Source organism: the organism of the source record quoted next, unplaced genomic scaffold, assembly GCF_019419815.1.
Source record: "Pyrus x bretschneideri cultivar Hongxiangsu unplaced genomic scaffold, Pyrus_bretschneideri_v1 Contig15, whole genome shotgun sequence".
Classification (NCBI taxonomy): Eukaryota; Viridiplantae; Streptophyta; class Magnoliopsida; order Rosales; family Rosaceae; genus Pyrus; species Pyrus x bretschneideri.
Window position 1 is genome coordinate 6,516,599 of NW_025999446.1, and position 16,591 is coordinate 6,533,189.

General features: G+C 37.1%; 3 protein-coding genes across 3 annotated transcripts; all 3 read left to right on the forward strand.

The window, feature by feature from the left end:
• Positions 1-688: 688 nt before the first annotated feature.
• LOC103941316 (UDP-N-acetylglucosamine transporter UGNT1) lies at positions 689-6,008 on the forward strand. The gene is made up of 10 exons (XM_048580489.1): positions 689-956; positions 3,372-3,448; positions 3,700-3,864; positions 3,965-4,098; positions 4,390-4,520; positions 4,620-4,664; positions 4,787-4,884; positions 5,161-5,268; positions 5,384-5,440; positions 5,531-6,008. Exons 1-10 carry the CDS (start codon positions 794-796, stop codon positions 5,603-5,605), a joined length of 1,053 nt encoding a protein of 350 aa, XP_048436446.1. The 5' UTR covers positions 689-793; the 3' UTR covers positions 5,606-6,008.
• A 2,916-nt stretch (positions 6,009-8,924) lies between these two features.
• On the forward strand, positions 8,925-11,823 carry LOC103941317. Its single transcript, XM_018646016.2, has 5 exons — positions 8,925-9,669; positions 10,379-10,478; positions 10,703-10,802; positions 10,907-10,998; positions 11,168-11,823. Exons 1-5 carry the CDS (start codon positions 9,465-9,467, stop codon positions 11,526-11,528), a joined length of 858 nt encoding a protein of 285 aa, XP_018501532.2. The 5' UTR covers positions 8,925-9,464; the 3' UTR covers positions 11,529-11,823.
• Positions 11,824-13,070: 1,247 nt separating this feature from the next.
• On the forward strand, positions 13,071-14,116 carry LOC108865323 (ATP synthase subunit b', chloroplastic). The gene is given in 1 exon segment (XM_018646017.2): positions 13,071-14,116. A coding segment is annotated over 1 exon segment (696 nt). The 5' UTR covers positions 13,071-13,301; the 3' UTR covers positions 13,998-14,116.
• Positions 14,117-16,591: the final 2,475 nt, after the last annotated feature.

Here is a 16,591-nt window from a genome sequence, read left to right on the forward strand (position 1 = left end):
TCGGAAAGGGCTTCCTGGAGGAACTCAAAGGCCTGAGCCCTTCGAAGCGCTTGCCCTCACTTTTCCCATGTTCTCTAGGCCTTGACTTTCCTTTGAGCCCATGTTCCTTTGGCCTTATCGGGGTTGAAAAGAACCCTGCGTTACCAACCAATAAGATGAAAACTAAAAACAATTGTAATAATATCTTAATCGATAATGTAACTATAGGGCTTAAATGTTAATAAAATAAATATTTGAAACATCTATTGGAAAGAAAGAAGATTTACCATCTATATTCAATTGGCCACAAACTGCTCTAAAAATTGAATTATGTTACATAATAAACATAATAAATTAGTATTCATATTATCATCAACAAAAATCAATTCAAAACATCCTGCTTATAAAAGAAATATTGTTATATTATAGTTATCGTATCCATCAAAATTACTAAATATTGACTTTTCCAGCGAGACAAATATTTTTATTAGAACGACACCATCGTCGGTCTCGTGACAACTTCAAGAAACTTCCCAAGATAATTGAATTATAGTCGTTGTAGAAAACACCCTTTGCCAAGTCAACGTCGTCAAATCGGCAAAATTGACTCACGTCTAAGCCCAATTCACCAAATCGCACTAATTAATCTTATCCAACCCAGTTGACCAGTTGGGTTGGGGCCCATTTACCTGACCAATTCGAACCCGCCCCAGACAAGGTCGGACTCCCAATTGAACTGAATTCATTCTTCCATTCAATTCCCTAACTTTGAACTCTCTCTGATCGTATAGAGAGACTCCGAGAGAGATTAGAGATGTTGGGTTCGGGCAAGAATTCGATATTGCCGGTGTCGGATCCTCCGAGTGACCAGGAGAGAGAGAGACTCATTGGAGCTGACGACGATGAGAAGTTCTTCAGAGGATCCGCCATGACCAGACGTGGAGCCTACGCTGCCATCTCTTACATGGCTTGCGCAGGTAAATTACACGTTCCTCTAATTTTTCGTTTGCTGCAATTTTTGAAGCTTTTGATTCCCAGAAATTAAAGTTTCAAACTTTAAAGAAATTGAAATTATTAAAAATCTTGAAGAAAATTAAAAGCTTAAATGGGCTTGATTGTGTTGATATGAATTTGGGATTTTTCATTCCTAGTGCGTATTCTGGTAGCTAAAAGCGCTTATGACTAAGTTTGGTAGAAAAAGTTAGAAGTGTGGCTCGTAGAAGCGTTTTCTAGAGAAGCACATGTCAGATGCTTCTTTAGGAAGCACTTGGATACTTTATAAAAAATTGAATGTGTTTATAAGAAAAACACTTTTGGCATAAGCGCTTACGAGAAGCTGTATCCTAAAAGTTGCAAAAGGGGTAATAGGAGACTCCAAGGTTTGTGCTACACATCAAAAGGAATGTTGATGGTGGAAAGAGGGGTACAGGAAAAAGGTCAAGGCTAAGAAGGAAGTAAAGCCAGAAACAAGGATAGAACTAATGAAAACTGTGAAAATTATAAAATAGTGATGAAGGAGGCGAAGAAAGCAGTGAGAGAAGCAAAGCTAGTGTCTTTTGACAATACATATAAGCGTTTAGATACCAAAGAAGGAGAGTTGGAAATGTTTAAACTAGCTAGAGTAAGGAAAAGGAAGACAAGTGACTTGAACCAAATAAAGTGCATCAGAATTGAGAATTGGAAATGTTTCTAGCTACGGAGGATGTAGTTAAAGACAGATGGAGATCTTATTTTAAAAATCTTTTCAATGAAGAACACAAAAGGAGTATTTCTTTAGGGGAGTTGAGTAACTCGGGTAGAAATTACTTGTTCTGCCGCCCAATCAGGAAGGAAGAAGTGGTTGTAGCTTTGAAAATGATAAAGCATATAAAAACAACGGCCCCTGATGATGTAGCGATCGAAGTGTGGAAGGTCTTGGGAGAGACGGACACGGCTCACAAACCTTTTCAATAAAATTTGGAAAGCGATGAAGATGCCAAATGAGGGGCGAAAAAGTACTTTGGTGCCTATCTACAAGAATAAAGGCGATATACAAAATTGCATGAACTATATGGGTATTAAGCTTATGAGTCATACAATGAAGCTTTGGTAGAGAGTAATTGAGTACAGACTAAGGCAAGAGACACGGGTCTTAGACAATAAATTCGGGTTTATGCTAGGGCACTCAACTGTGGAGGCAATTTATCGCTCTTGAAGATTGATGGAACGATATAGAGATATGCAAAAGGATTTTCGCATGGTCTTTATAGATATGGAAAAATCGTATGATACGGTCGCAAGAGAAATTCTTTAGAGTATCTTAGAGAAGAAAGGAGTACGAGTAGCATATATCCAAGTACTCCTTTGTTTGATGGAGCAAGAACTACTGTAAAAACTCATGAACGACAGACCGAAAGCTTTCCCATATAGGGTTACACAATGCTCAAACTTAAGTCCTTACCTTTTTGCATTGGTAATGGATGAGTTAACGGGACATGTTCAAGATGATATCTCTTGGTGTATGCTTTTCACAGACGATATAGTGTTGATGGATGAAACTTAGGAGGGAGTAAATGCTAAGCTTAACCTTTGGTGGGAAGTGTTGGAATCTAAAGGTCGTTGCCTAAGTAGGTCAAAGACAGAGTATATGGAGTGCAAGTTTAGTGTGAGGGGGTTCCAAGATTGGAGATAAAGAAGTACCAAAGAGCGGACACTTTCGTTATCTTGGATGTATCTTGCAAAAGACCGGAGAATTGGATGGAGATCTCAACTATAGAATACAAACCTGATGGATAAAGTGGAATAGTGCATCGAGTGTTTATGCGACCATCGCATGCCACTAAAGCTCAAGAGAAAACTTTATAGGATGACAACCAACAATACTTTATGGTGCCAAATGATAGGTTGTCAACCATCAACACATGCAAAAAATAAGTGTAGCGGAGATGAGAATGCTTCGTTAGATGTGTGGGCACATGAGAAAGGACACGATTAAGAATGAGGATATCCGAGGTAAAGTAGGAGTAGTTGTCATTGAAGATAAGATGAGAGAACGGTGAAGGTGGTTTGAACATGTAAACCAAAGACCTACAGATACTCCAGTTAGAAGATGCAATTATGAGATAGAGGCTCAAGGAAAAAAGGGTAGAGGAGACCTAGGAAGACTTTGAAAGAGAATCTAAGAAAAGACATGGAGTACTTGGAGCTAACAGAAGACTTGGCTCAAACTGAGTGTAGTTGCGTTCTAGGATTCATACAACCGACCACACTTAGTGGGATAAGGCTTTGTTTTTGTTGTTGTTGCTGCTGCAGTTTACTGGTAGAAGTACTTTCTAGAGAGGCAATCCCAAATGAGTGTGAAAATTTTGAAGCCTGTTGACTTGTTAGTTAATTGTTCCCATTTTGTTTTGTAGTGCTGTTGGTGATGTTCAACAAGGCAGCTCTGTCTTCTTATAAATTTCCAAGTGCAAACGTTATCACACTCTTTCAGGTATTTTCCCAAACGTATCTTACATTAATCTTTCGTCTTTTGGTTGGAATTTATGTCTGCTGCCTGCTTTCTTGTGCTGTTCTAGTGCAAAATTCATTTCTTTCAGTAAAATTAAGGCACTGTCTAACCTCATGTTGTTGTGGGCTTTGTTTTGAATGCTTTTCGTGCGTAACTGCATGGTTTGCCCTGCATATTGAATAGCTAATGATAAATAAATAAGACATTTTCCTTTTTTATGGTTACTATTGCAGATTATATGTTCGTGTAGTTTTCTCTACACCTTGAGACGGTGGAACATGATTTCTTTCACAGTAGGTGAATCTTCGATCATTTATGACGACAACGCCACTACACTTGTACCATTAAAGACATTGAAGAAAACCCTTCCTCTTGCAGGAGCCTATTTGATGTACATGGTATGCATCTTGTAATCTAGTATTGATGGGTAACTATTAAACAGTAGCTTTCTTGTATTCGTGATTAATGTTTGCCCATTCATTTATTTCTCCTTGAAAGCTAGCCTCCATGGAGTCTGTCCGCGGGGTAAATGTTCCCATGTACACCACCCTTAGGAGGACTACTGTAGTATTTACAATGGTTATGGAGTATATTTTGGCTGGGCAGAGATATACATCTCCTATTGTTCGAAGGTAAGTATCCCTTTGTATGTAATTTATTTTGTACATGCTGATGATAATATGTATAGATCATCTGCTCTTCTAAATATACATAAAGAATTGTATAGTTTCATTTTGATTCGATGAAAGTTCTGAATGTTGATCTGTTGGCACTTTTGTTTGTGCTTGTGAATTGGTCGAGTGAGAGAGTTCTATATTAACCCATGAGCGAATGTGATGAAAAATGGTTCTACATTATGTGTTTACTTTATGGCCATCTACCCGATTTTCTCATTTAACTGAATATGTTACGGTTGTTATCAGTGTCGGTGTGATTGTTCTTGGTGCATTTGTTGCTGGATCTCGGGATTTTTCATTTGATGCCTATGGCTATGGTGTTGTTTTCTTATCCAACATCACGACAGCAGTATATCTTGCAACCATAGCCCGTATTGGTAATACTTCAACATTTTATCTTCGGAGAAATCCAATGCATTCCACTTTGCTAGGTTGACTGGTTTCTATGATATTGACTTTTAGTTTCATTTTCTCAGGGAAATCCAGTGGCCTTAATAGTTTTGGCCTCATGTGGTGTAATGGTAGTAGAAAACATCCCGACTCAACCTGTGCCCTTTCGGGTTTTTTTAACTTTTGTGCATAATTTGAATTTCATTTAATTGAATCAAGCTGTGACACAAATGGTATTGTTTCTTTATGGTAGGATTCATATGCGGACCAGTTTTGCTGTTTTTGACTTTTATTCGTGGTGACTTGAAGACAACAATCGACTTTCCTTATCTCCTTTCACCTGGTTTTATGGTACATTCTTTACCAATGCTACTCTTCTCGGCTAATGCATGCACACTTAATAGTTCACAATGGTATTTACTGAAAGAAAAGAACAAAGAACTATTTGTAAGCAGCATTTTACATCTTCCCTATGGGTTTCCGGCATTTCACAGATTCAGTCGACTTCAATTACTTGAGTACAACATGCTTTTTCTTCTTGCAGTACTTAAATACAACTTCCAAGTAACTCCTGTGGTTTTGATTGAGATCCACCGTTGTTTTCTGTTTTCTCCCTCCCTTTGGCAGGCGGTCTTGCTTTGTTCCTGTATACTGGCATTCTTCTTGAACTACAGCATATTCCTCAACACAACTCTAAATTCAGCTCTTACGCAGACAATTTGCGGTAACTTGAAGGTTTGTGTAGCCTATATTTCCGTCTCGTAGATGTATTACAACATAACTTAGCAGCCGCTGTATGAATTTCTCCCGGTGGTGTGACCATACTTTTCTGGTCACTAAACTGTTACAGGATTTTTTTACCATCGGACTTGGTTGGATGCTATTCGGTGGCCTTCGATTTGATATCGTAAGTGCAAACTATTCTCCGCTCTAACAAAATAACTTTTTCAGTATTTATTTAGAGATTTGAGTATTTCTACTGTTTCGTTTTTGGTAGTTGAATGTTATCGGTCAATTTCTCGGTTTCCTTGGCTCGGGGTTGTATGCCTACTACAAGCTCATAGGGAAGTAACATATTCAACAAATGTCTACTTCTCACACCTGAAGACGATTAGTTGCTGCCCTTGTTTGCCCCGCCAATTTTGGTTTTGTGATTGTCGGGCTCTCGGAGTGAGATGTGCAGCGTTAGGACCGGAGACATCCGCGCGGTGGTGGATTTAACTGTTAACTGGAAATGAAGCCTGCTTCTTTTCCGTGTATGTATTCTTCTATACCGATCAGTAGGTGTTAGAAACCACGGCTGCACAATTTGGCATTGCCGGCTGCTTGGCGATGTAATTTGTTTGAGCTTTGGCATTGTATACGATGAATATTCTCCTTTTTTCCCATATTTTCAGTCACATACGCTCAAATTTTGAAGCGACGGCGCGAAAAAATTTATGAAACGCAAAATGTAGTTTCGTATATACTCTTAATCATAGTTTTTTTTTTTTTTTTGGTTGGAACTATATTGTTTGTGTTTGTGCATGTGCCTGCATGTTTCTGTTTAGACAACGAATTTTCCTGTCCTTTGAAGGTTGGAAAACCAACAAAAAAAAAAAATTGGTATTTCCATGACCCTTTTAAATTTAACAGAAGCTGTTACAAGAACCAAACTCGTGTGCCTGAAATTTTGCTGTTGGCCTGCCATGTTTAAATCTGAAAAATATGAACGTCGAATAATTTTTTTAATTTTTTTGTTATTAGAAAAATATTATTCTATCCAACCTATTATTTTTAAATGGGCGTAGATATTTTTTTTTTTTTTGGTTAACACGCATATAGATTATTTGAAAGGGACATTTTGATATAAGTGCCTCATTTTTAAATGTTATAGACTAAACATCTATTCCTTCTATTAATTTGATTAAACATTTTCCCTACAATTTTGGTGCTTAATTTTATTTCATTAGAAGTCTATTCACGTTAGTATTTCCTTTTTTTCTCCTATTTTTATGCATCTCTTATTATGATGATTTAAGATTTTTTTTTATTTTTTATTAAAATATTTATTTTAGTAAATTAAATAGAATGTAACAAAACTCGTTGTTAGGTAAGTTTGGTTATATCGGTACGTTTGATTATAATGGTCGATTTGGTTACTTGGTACATTTGAATTTTTTGTCAATTTGGCTTTTTGATACATTTGAATTTTTGGTACATTTAGTTTTTGGTACATTTGAATTTTTTGTACGTTTGTTTTCGAAACATAAGTTTTATTACTTTTTGTCCTAATAATGAGGAATTACTTTAATTAATTAATATTTTTTATAGAAAGAGTCATTAAAACGTAGGAGTTTAAAGGACCGGGAAAATAAAATTTCCTAAATTGTAGGCAACTAGTTACAAGGTGAAGTGAAAATGCCTTTAAACAAATTATATGTAATTTAAAAAATAGAAAATGTTGATGTGGCAATTAGTCAAAGTCTCGTAATCAAATCTTAGAAATGAACCAATGTCTGCTCTAAAATGTATTGAAAAAATGCAGGGTTCCCTATTTGGAAATTAAGATATTGGTGTGATTCCATGTAAGGAGCAAGTATTTTGGGTATTTATTTTAATCGAATATAAAACTCATAATAATTTTAAAATGGTTACATCATCCTTTCGAACCACTTGAGCTGCCCCTAAGATCTTAATGGAGATAATTATTTGAAAATGTACTAATGCAACGATCTTTTTGTTAATAACATGGTTTTTGTTTTTGTTTTTTTTTTTTAAACATACGATATTATCTATACTAAAAAAGCGGATGTTGTAAATAATATGTTTTTGTATTCCAACTTTCAATGAAAAAAAAAACTATTTTTTGTAGAATAATTATCAATCAATTAGTTAAACTACCATCTTCTTGCCCCATTTGTGAGCGTGTGTGGTGATTTGCTTTTTACATCTTATTCTTTACTTGTACTTTTAGTTCTTTTAATTTTTTTTTTAAATGTATATATGAATGATTCACTTTTTTTGCGTTCTAGCTTTATATATCTTGGCTTTGTGTATTTTTTTTTTATTTGAATAAAAAAGTGATTTAAATTTGATTAATTAAATAAGCCAAAAATGAAACTAAGTCTGGAGTAACTGCTTCAATGTGTGTTGTTTCAAGGATTGAATGTGAGAAGGGGCATTTTGGAAATTTTAAAAACTTCATCATTTTAGGGTGTTGACTTTATATATAGAGATATACTAACTTCTAGCCACACGCTTACGTGTGTGTCAATTGACTCTTTTTTATTGTTTTACTTTTTTGTTTTTTGTTTTTATTTTACTTATCTTAGAGATTATTATTTATTATTACAACATATTTTGAAAAAGGTTAATTAATTCAAATGCTCCTGAAACTACTATTTAGTCTCAATTTATTCCTAGAACTGATTTTGTCTCATTTTGCTCCTTGAAAATGACATTTTCAACTCAGTTGGTCTCACTTCACCCCATTCCGTAAAAGAACTGTTAAATTCAGGGGTATTTTATGTCACATCTCGGCCCGAGCCCCCATCACAACCTGGGCTCGACTCCATTATAGCACGATATTGTCCGCTTTGGGCCCTGACCACGCCCTCATGGTTTTGTTTCTAGGAACTCACACTAGCAGAACTTCCCAGTGGGCCACCTATCCTGGGAATGCTCTGGCCTCTTTCTCACTTAACTTCGGAATTCCAATGGAACCCGAAGCCAGTGAGCTTCCAAAAGGCCTCGTGCTAGGTAGAGATGAGAATATACATATAAGGCTTACAAGATCCACTCCCCTGGGCGATGTGGGATGCTACATTTTAGACTTTTTACACATTGTATTTAAATCTAACCTACACACTAAACCAAGCTCAATTTCATTTTTGAGAACTCTAATTCAAACCCCATGAGTTAGGGCATTTTAAAAATAAATTATTCAATCAAAGGAAAATTTTCGAATAAACTTTTGGTTGCAAACTATGCACAATTGTTTTAGATGATTTTTTTGGGATATTGTGGATATGATCGCTTAATGGCTTTATTTTAGATTATATTTTGTGTAATTGATATGAGATTATTATTATTTTTTTTTTATGGGTGAAACTTGGTTAGATCAATTTCGATTAGAAAGATATCGTGAAATGGGCTTATCATGTTTCCTTTATGCTGTAATGAGAATTTTTAGTGTATAGGCTAAAAGTAAATAAATGTGTAAAAAATAAAATATCTTAAATACCCTTGAATTTAACAGTTGTTTAATGGAGTGGTGTTAAGTGAGATCAAAAGAGTTGAAAATGTCGTTTCAGGGGGTCAAAGTGAGATAAAACCAATTTCAAAGGTAAACTGAGATTAAATAGCAGTTTCATGAAGCATTTCAAATAATAAGCCTTTTGAATAGTAATGAACTTACTAACCACCCTATATGATTTTTATTTTTGCTTTGAAATTCTAATAGAAGAAAGACAATTTAGGTATTATGAAACTTTACCAAATTGGCGTGCCCCCTTTATTAGTTAAACTATAAAATAACTAGCTGTGTTAATTAGAGCTGGTCCTAAAAAATCAAAGGAGCGCAAAACCGCGCGTGCGTAACGACTCAAAACGTCAAACTGCCTTCCCCTTCTTTTCTCAAACCCAAAATGTTAAAAAAAAATTTAAAAAAAAAAAAAAAAAAACAAAAATTAGAGGGAAATATCTCCCTCCGTTTCTCTTTCTTCCCTCGCTTTCTCTCTCTCTGGAATTGCCTCCGACAGAAGCTCTGAAACAGCTTCCCCAAAAGCCCTAATCTCACAATGCGTGTTCTTCTTCCATAAGAATCTAATCCCTCTTTATTTATCCTTTAATTTCTTTTATTTTTACATTTTTTTGAGTGAATTTCGAGCTCCTTTTTTCGGGTATAAGGCGATGGTTGAGGGGTTTCTCCGGGAGAAATTCACAGAGCTATGTCGTATAGCACGCTGAGGATTGACGATGATGATTTTGTCCCTGTCCGGCAGCCGTCGATCGAACGGCATCGCCGCTCCAATTCTCTGCCGTTCGTGCCGTTGCTGCTCGTCGATGGCTTTTCCCGCAAGAGCTTCTCCTACTCCGCGCTTCCTCAGGAGCCACTCCGGCTCTCCGTTATGAAATTGGACGGCTCTTGCTTCGGTATACTCTCTCTTTCCTCTTGCTTCTAAATTTCTAAGGTGCATTGTTGCTGGTTGTTTGGCTGCCGAGAAAATGTTGGAAAATGGACTCAAATTTGTAATTTTTTTTCTTCTTTTGAGTTACAGTTTAATTTTAATCCTAATGGCGTAGAAATCTTCGGTGTTTAAATTTGTAATCATTTTTCTATTACGATGCCATTTCGATCTCGGCGAAGATATAGTAATTTTCATGCTGGTATTGCGTTATTAGTTTCTAATTTCATTTTGAAGGCATCTCTGTTATTGTCTTTCAAGGTTGTTAATCTCATTGCTGCGTGTTTGGTTGCTCAGAAAATTGTGGGAATGTTGGAGGTCAACCTCGTGCACATTGTTAGTTAGGTTTTTTCCGTTTTGAAAAATAATTTTGCGCACATTTCAGGGTTAATGTCTGGCTGATTTGTTTTGATTTTCATTACCTAATTCATATCTGCAGTTCTAGACATTTTCCGCAATGAAATCTACGGTTTTTTTCAATTTTCTTAGGATTTGTTTTGACTTTCTCTCTTTCTCTCGGTCTTTTTTGCCCTCCTTTTGCATTTGAAGTTATGATCTTTTTAGCTGAGAATTTACCAGGATAAAAATGTTCGTTTACTTATATTTTTGGTTGAGGATTGCAAGAATCAAGATGTTTATCTGATGAGCTGCATGAACTAAGATGTTCGCTTTCACAGATATTCAAGTTGCTATGACGGCCACGGTTTTAGAATTGAAACAGGCAGTTGAGGCCGTTTTCAGTCACATGCCACAGAAGGGACCGGGAAAAATTTCATGGTATGTTCACATCATCCATTGAAGTATTTTGGATTAGAAGCGAACTCATATAATCACATAAATTGAACTTCTTTGCATTCAGATAGTTTTATTCTTTAGACTGTATTAAACAGTTGTTCATTTTCCATGGAAACTTCCTTTTTATACTCTTGAGTTGGAAGGTTCGTTGCACTGCCGGATTCCTATGATTAACGATGTTCCTTGTTAAATTATGGATTGTGGAGGCCACACGTGTGGGGTCATTTCTGCTTGTGCTACGGTAATCAGAAGCTACTTGTTGAAACTGATCGTATCAACCATTATGGAATCAAAGATGGTGATCAGGTATGGGGCAGTTCCCTTGAGTTTTTGAAATTTTTCGTTTATCCAGTTGGCTACTATAAAGCTGGTGTGGTGTCCTTCAAACTGGTGTTGTTTGGTAAGTGCAGCTGCATTTTGTCCGGCATGTTTCAATCAGCTACAGCATGACGAAGAGGCAATCGTCAAAGAAAGGGTTCCTCGCTTTAAAACAAAACACAATGTGAGGCTCTCCCTATTGCCATTTCTCTTTTACAAGAATTTTTAGCGCAAAAACATGAAAATACCGCAGTTCCCTACGCGTATAATAAGCCCCACTTCTTAATCGCCTTTCTTAACTGGACTTTTATCTTTTCAGTCATGCTGTGTACTAATCAATTTGATAGGTGCAGGTCAATGTCGCGATCAATGAGCTTTCAAGAGGAAGGGCAGACTGACATACAGGAAGAAAGGAATGGCAAAGAGGTAGAACAGAACGACGAGGTATATTACGATTCTGATGACATCGAGAATCCAAAGTCCCCACGTTGTGATGACGAAGTTTCTGTTGAACACAATGAGAGTACGCTTCCTTTCTTATTAGGAGAATGGTTTCCATACTCCAAACTGTCAGCTGTAGGAACATCATCTCCAAGAACTTGCGCGCCAAGCATAGCTAATGGCTTACTGGTTGGGTTTAGGAAGATATTCGGGCTTTGTTTCGAAAAACGCGATAAACGGCACAGTCGAAGGGATACTTGGAGAATAGATTAGTGCATCTTCAAGAACGCTATAGTGATGGATTTCTGTTCCTTCTGGCCTAAATTGATTCGAAAATATCATAAATTTACATTTGGCCTTACACTCTACAGTCATTTGCCCACTTTTAAATCTGTTTTTCTACTTGTTCCTCCCATTCGCAACACCTGAAAATTGTAGTTGTAAAGATCTTGGTGTCTCAGTAAGTCAATGAACATGAGGGAGGGTTTTTCTTTTCGGAGCTTCATGGCGAGGGAAACTTGCACCAGAGCGATGACGCAATCTAAAAACAATCACGCATTACTGTGTTTTTATTTTTACGCACATAAATATGATTTTATTTAGAATGTTGCCACCATGACATTTCATGTTAGTTATTCTTCACAAGGACTCCAATTTTTCTTTGACTTTTTGGAATTCAAAATTTACTTGGACTAGTGTTTTTTTTTTTTTTTTGGTCAAACGATAGATTTCTTAAATTTGATGTTAGATTAGGGAGTAGATTGAATCCATGTCGTGATGCAAGAACAACGCTCATCTTCACTACTATGGTAGAGGGCCACTAGTGGCCTGGACTAGGTTTGAATACGTTTGTATCCAAGGTGCCAAATTTGTGGGCCCTCAAGTGGGACAGTAACAATCCCACTCATCATCCACTGCAAACTCCTTCCCTTCTTGAATCCGTAAGGCCATCTTCAACAAAAGGTTCCAGAGGCCCCCCGAAAACCGTCTCTAACCGAGGGCTAGTCCAAAGAGCTCGTGGGCCCCAAGGGACAAAAAAGGACTAAAGGGCCAACCGGCTGGCCCAACCCAGCCAGCAAGCCAGCTCCAAGCTGGACCGGATTTTGAATGCAACGGTAACATGCTGACATCAACTAACCATTATATTTAATTTTTTTTTTTTTTTTTTTTTTTTTGGGGCCAAATTTTTTTTTAAAAATATTTAATTATAGGTGGAGAAAGGTGATTTGTTCAATGTTGGGGTGTTCCTTTTATAGGCATGTTTGCTTGCTCAATTCCCTCCCATGACCGATGTGGGACAAATATAATGGGTACCCCATATAAGCTTCCTATTAGAGATGGTAAACGTGCATTTATACATGTAACTATCTCAAACTAAGTTATACGAGTAATTGGACACTTAAATTAAAAAATTAATTTAATATACAATTGTTAACTGCTGCAAGTAGACATGAAAGCGGTGCCAATTACTACGACGAAGTAAGTTGTTTCATAATTTATTTTAAATATTAATTATATTACATTTAATTTGTTGTAGTTGTAGCTTTTAAATTTAAATAATAAATTATGTTTAACCCTATAGTCATTTGGCCCTCGGTTGGAGATGAGTTTTTTTTCACAGGGCTATGTTTGGCCTATAGCCGTCTGGCTCCTCAGTTGGAAATGGTAAGAAATATGACCCTGCACTGTTTATTAAAATATTAATTTCTTGGAGGGTCAGAGGCCTAAAACGAACCCTCTCCTTCAATTGGAGATGGCCTAAGAACCCAATGAATATGCGTGGCAAAGAATTGAGATGGCCCCTAAATTCACAACCCCTCAAATTCCCAAAGGGTAATCTAAAATCCCAAAATCTAGAGAACAACACCCAAAAACTAGCAGAGTCCTCCGCCATGGAATTGGATACTCTCTTAAGCACAAGCTCAAGATCCTCCTAACTAGCCCATATGAGTCGTTGGATTTTGATCCAACGGTTACAATTATTATGATTTTTAAAGAGATCCCCTGTTTGTAACCATTGGATCAAAATCTAACGGCTCACGTGTAATGGTCAGGAGGATCCTGAGCTCATGCTCTAGAGAGGATCTAATTCCCTCCGCCATGGTCAACATGATTATGGCTTCCTCCAAAGTCCCCATCTCCTCTTCCCCTTCTTCCCCAATCCCAAAACCCAAAATCCCATTCCAAATCTCCATCCCCAAAATCCCATCAAACCTCCAGAAGCTCACAAAGCCCCAGTTGGTATCCCTCTCCTTCTCCCTTTCCGCCATCGTCGCTGCCTCGTTGGCCTTGGCGCCACCTTCCCTGGCAAAGAAGTTCGAGAAGGGGGCTTTGTTCGACTTCAACCTCACCCTCCCCATCCAGATAGTGCAGTTCCTACTGCTGATGGTGGCGCTGGACAAGCTCTACTACAGCCTACTAGGGAAGTTCAGAGACGAGAGGGACTCGGCCATCAGGGAGAAGCTGGGGAGCGTGAAGGACAAGTTGGAGGAGGTGAAGCAACTTGAGGAGCAAGGCACTGCCATCAAGAGGGTGGAGATATCGATGGCGTTGATGAAGATAAAGAAAGAGACGTAGGGGGAGGTGGAGGAGAAATTGGCGGAAGGGAGGAAGAAGGTGGAGGTAGAGCCGCAAGAGGTGTTGGCAAAGTTGGAGGAGCAAAAGGAGAAGACCATGAAGGCGCTGGACTTTCAGATTGCCAACCTTAGTGTCCAGATTATTAAGAAGGTCCTTCCTCTCTGAGTAATTTATCAAGGCAAACGGGTAGATGGGCAAATGGGGAATTGGATTACTGTGTCTATGATTATTTAATGTAATATTATTTATATGTTAAATGAATGAAATGACTGTGATTTCTTTGTTGTTCTGGTTCAAGATTTTGTAATTAAGGACAGAAATGATCCATGGGATTTGTGTCAACTAGCAGTTCTAGATGTGACGGTGGAAACGAACTCGTTTCATGTAAGTTTGTCTCGGATGAGTTGGGTGAGCAAAATAGAATAATAATAGTGATAGAACTTCTTGTTATTAACATGTACAAATTAAATAAAATTATTTGTAAACCAATACCTGAAAAACCATGATAGAGCTGAGTAGGTGTTTATGTTGGTGCACTTCATTCTACTTTGCAGCAACAAGTTTCATTTGCCCAATTGTAGACTAGTATTGCAAGTAGTGGATTCTCGTAGTCATCAAGATTCTTTTCTATCACTCATTTCGTCAATGCGTCCCAAAAGCAAGATGTATCGCTATAGATTTCAACCTTTTTGTAGCCCAAAATGGAACAGGGCTTTGGTACAAGAGCAATATGTACCTTTGGGTTTTATCTTTGCATGTGATTTGTTGGGATTTTCTTGAGTACTTAGGGATATCGAATATTTTGGATGTCTTAACCATTGATCTTTATTTAAAAATATAAAAATTAAGATTTAACAGTTAAAACATTCAGAGCATCCGATATTCCAGAGTACTCAAGAATTTTTGGATTTGCATTCTTACAAATGCCAAGGTGTGAATTTTCTCTGCACCCGAGTTCTTCATTTCTATTCACCCTCTCTCATTACCACTTTTATCTAGGAAAAATTAACCTAATAAAAAAATAACCCTTCTCCACTATATCTATTCACCAATGTATTGTGCGCACATGTCAAAATCTTATTTGTTAAATAAATAAGGTAGAGAATGAGCTTAGTTATATAAATGATGTGGTGGCAATTGGATGAATTGTCTGGGTGGATTTAACCCAGTACAAACTATGAACATTCCTTCGTTATAGATTAAAGCAGTAACATTTTTGTTAATCTAATGGTAAGGTAAATGTGAAACTCAGTTGCATCAACAACAAACCTTGATTATCCTTAGCATCATCCATGTGTAATGTGACAGATTTAGCTAACAACATACAATTGTTTTGACAACTCGCATGACGAGGGAAATACTCTAAAATGGGACATAAATAGGACGAATTGGCCATGCACACCATGCACAAAACCAAAATTACTAAAATACCCACATATAAATATGTTATTCCTTCCATTTTTTTATTTTTCTCTCACTATACTCTCTCTCCCTTCCTCTCTCTTCTCTCACTTTCTCTCTCTACTCTCTCTCCCTTCCCCATACCTCTGAGCTCAGATTTCGAAGAGATAGAAGTCCAAAGAGAGGTGAGAAGAGTGAGTTGGGCTTTGGGTTCATCTCATACCTTTGATTTTCGAACAAAGGGATGTGAGAGAGAGAGGTGAGAAGAGTGAGTTGGGTTTTGTACCATATTTTCTGTTTTGGCCTAAAAGTTCCATTTTTTTCGACAACTGAAGCTTTGGCAGGCATAGTAAGGTAGGGTGTTTGGTTCCAAGTTCCTTCATCAATGATTTATGGAATAACTGGGTTGTTTGTAAGATGAATGAATACTTAGAAGTTAAATTAGGGTTTGTGTTTCATGTTGGCGGGTATGGTTTGTCGTATAAATTTCAAGTTTTGACGTGCTACAAGACTGGGATAAAACAATTTCTAGTTCAAGTGTTCAATTGCAGAAATTTGTGAAAATTTGTCTGTAATGTGCATGTGGTGTGCATGGCTACATCTTAATATGAGAAGTGGGAATGTTCACTAGTTATGATGCACCTATGGTGTGCCCCAGAATTTAGCGAGCATGGCCACAACCTAATTGGCATTGGTGAAAAACAAAATTAAGAAAAAAACTTAGAGGACGTTAAGGTTCATGCGTGTCCGTGAAATAACAATAACGAGTATCATGTTTTCCACGTGCACGTTTAAGCGGTGGCTGATATATGTAACAAGACTTTTCAAACTGTCACTATAACCTTATATACATAACAATTATGGTTTAATTGTATCCACTATACCAATATGTTTCCGTTAAAGTTTCTCTCGTTCTGTGCATATCATGTGCATGTACTGTACATATTATGTGCATGTGGTTGCATATAGTGTATTATGTGTAGATGGTGCGTATTTTCATCTTTAATACTCTTCGTATTAACGTAGTTTACTACTTTTTCCTTTAATTCAGAGGCAGGCCCTGCAAATACGAAAAAACAATTTCCTTTGATTCATTTGGGTTCTTTCATGCCTATTGAAACTGCAATTTTTTCAAATCCTTGAAATATTTGAACCCAATCAAATTTGATACCAAATTCAAATTAATGAATCTTCGGTTCTTCATACAAAGTTTAGGGTCGTTTATCTAATGCATCATTTTTTTGATTTCGAAGACTTAGCTGTGAGCTATGAGTTTTTAGGTAGAGCTCAAATATGTGAGCATGACATGTGCATGTCCTATGCATGTCGTGTACATATAGTGTGTGAACAAGCTTAAT

What these genes read in the sequence shown, in the direction of transcription:
- LOC103941316 (XM_048580489.1), top strand. Translation starts at nt 794, where the DNA reads ATGTTGGGTTCGGGCAAGAATTCGATATTGCCGGTGTCGGATCCTCCG. An exon ending in ACATCTCCTATTGTTCGAAG is followed by an intron (nt 4,099 to 4,389) that starts GTAAGTATCCCT and finishes GGTTGTTATCAG; the next exon opens with TGTCGGTGTGATTGTTCTTG. An exon ending in TCCTTTCACCTGGTTTTATG is followed by an intron (nt 4,885 to 5,160) that starts GTACATTCTTTA and finishes TCCCTTTGGCAG; the next exon opens with GCGGTCTTGCTTTGTTCCTG.
- LOC103941317 (XM_018646016.2), top strand. Translation starts at nt 9,465, where the DNA reads ATGTCGTATAGCACGCTGAGGATTGACGATGATGATTTTGTCCCTGTC. An exon ending in ATTGGACGGCTCTTGCTTCG is followed by an intron (nt 9,670 to 10,378) that starts GTATACTCTCTC and finishes TCGCTTTCACAG; the next exon opens with ATATTCAAGTTGCTATGACG. An exon ending in GCTTTAAAACAAAACACAAT is followed by an intron (nt 10,999 to 11,167) that starts GTGAGGCTCTCC and finishes TGATAGGTGCAG; the next exon opens with GTCAATGTCGCGATCAATGA.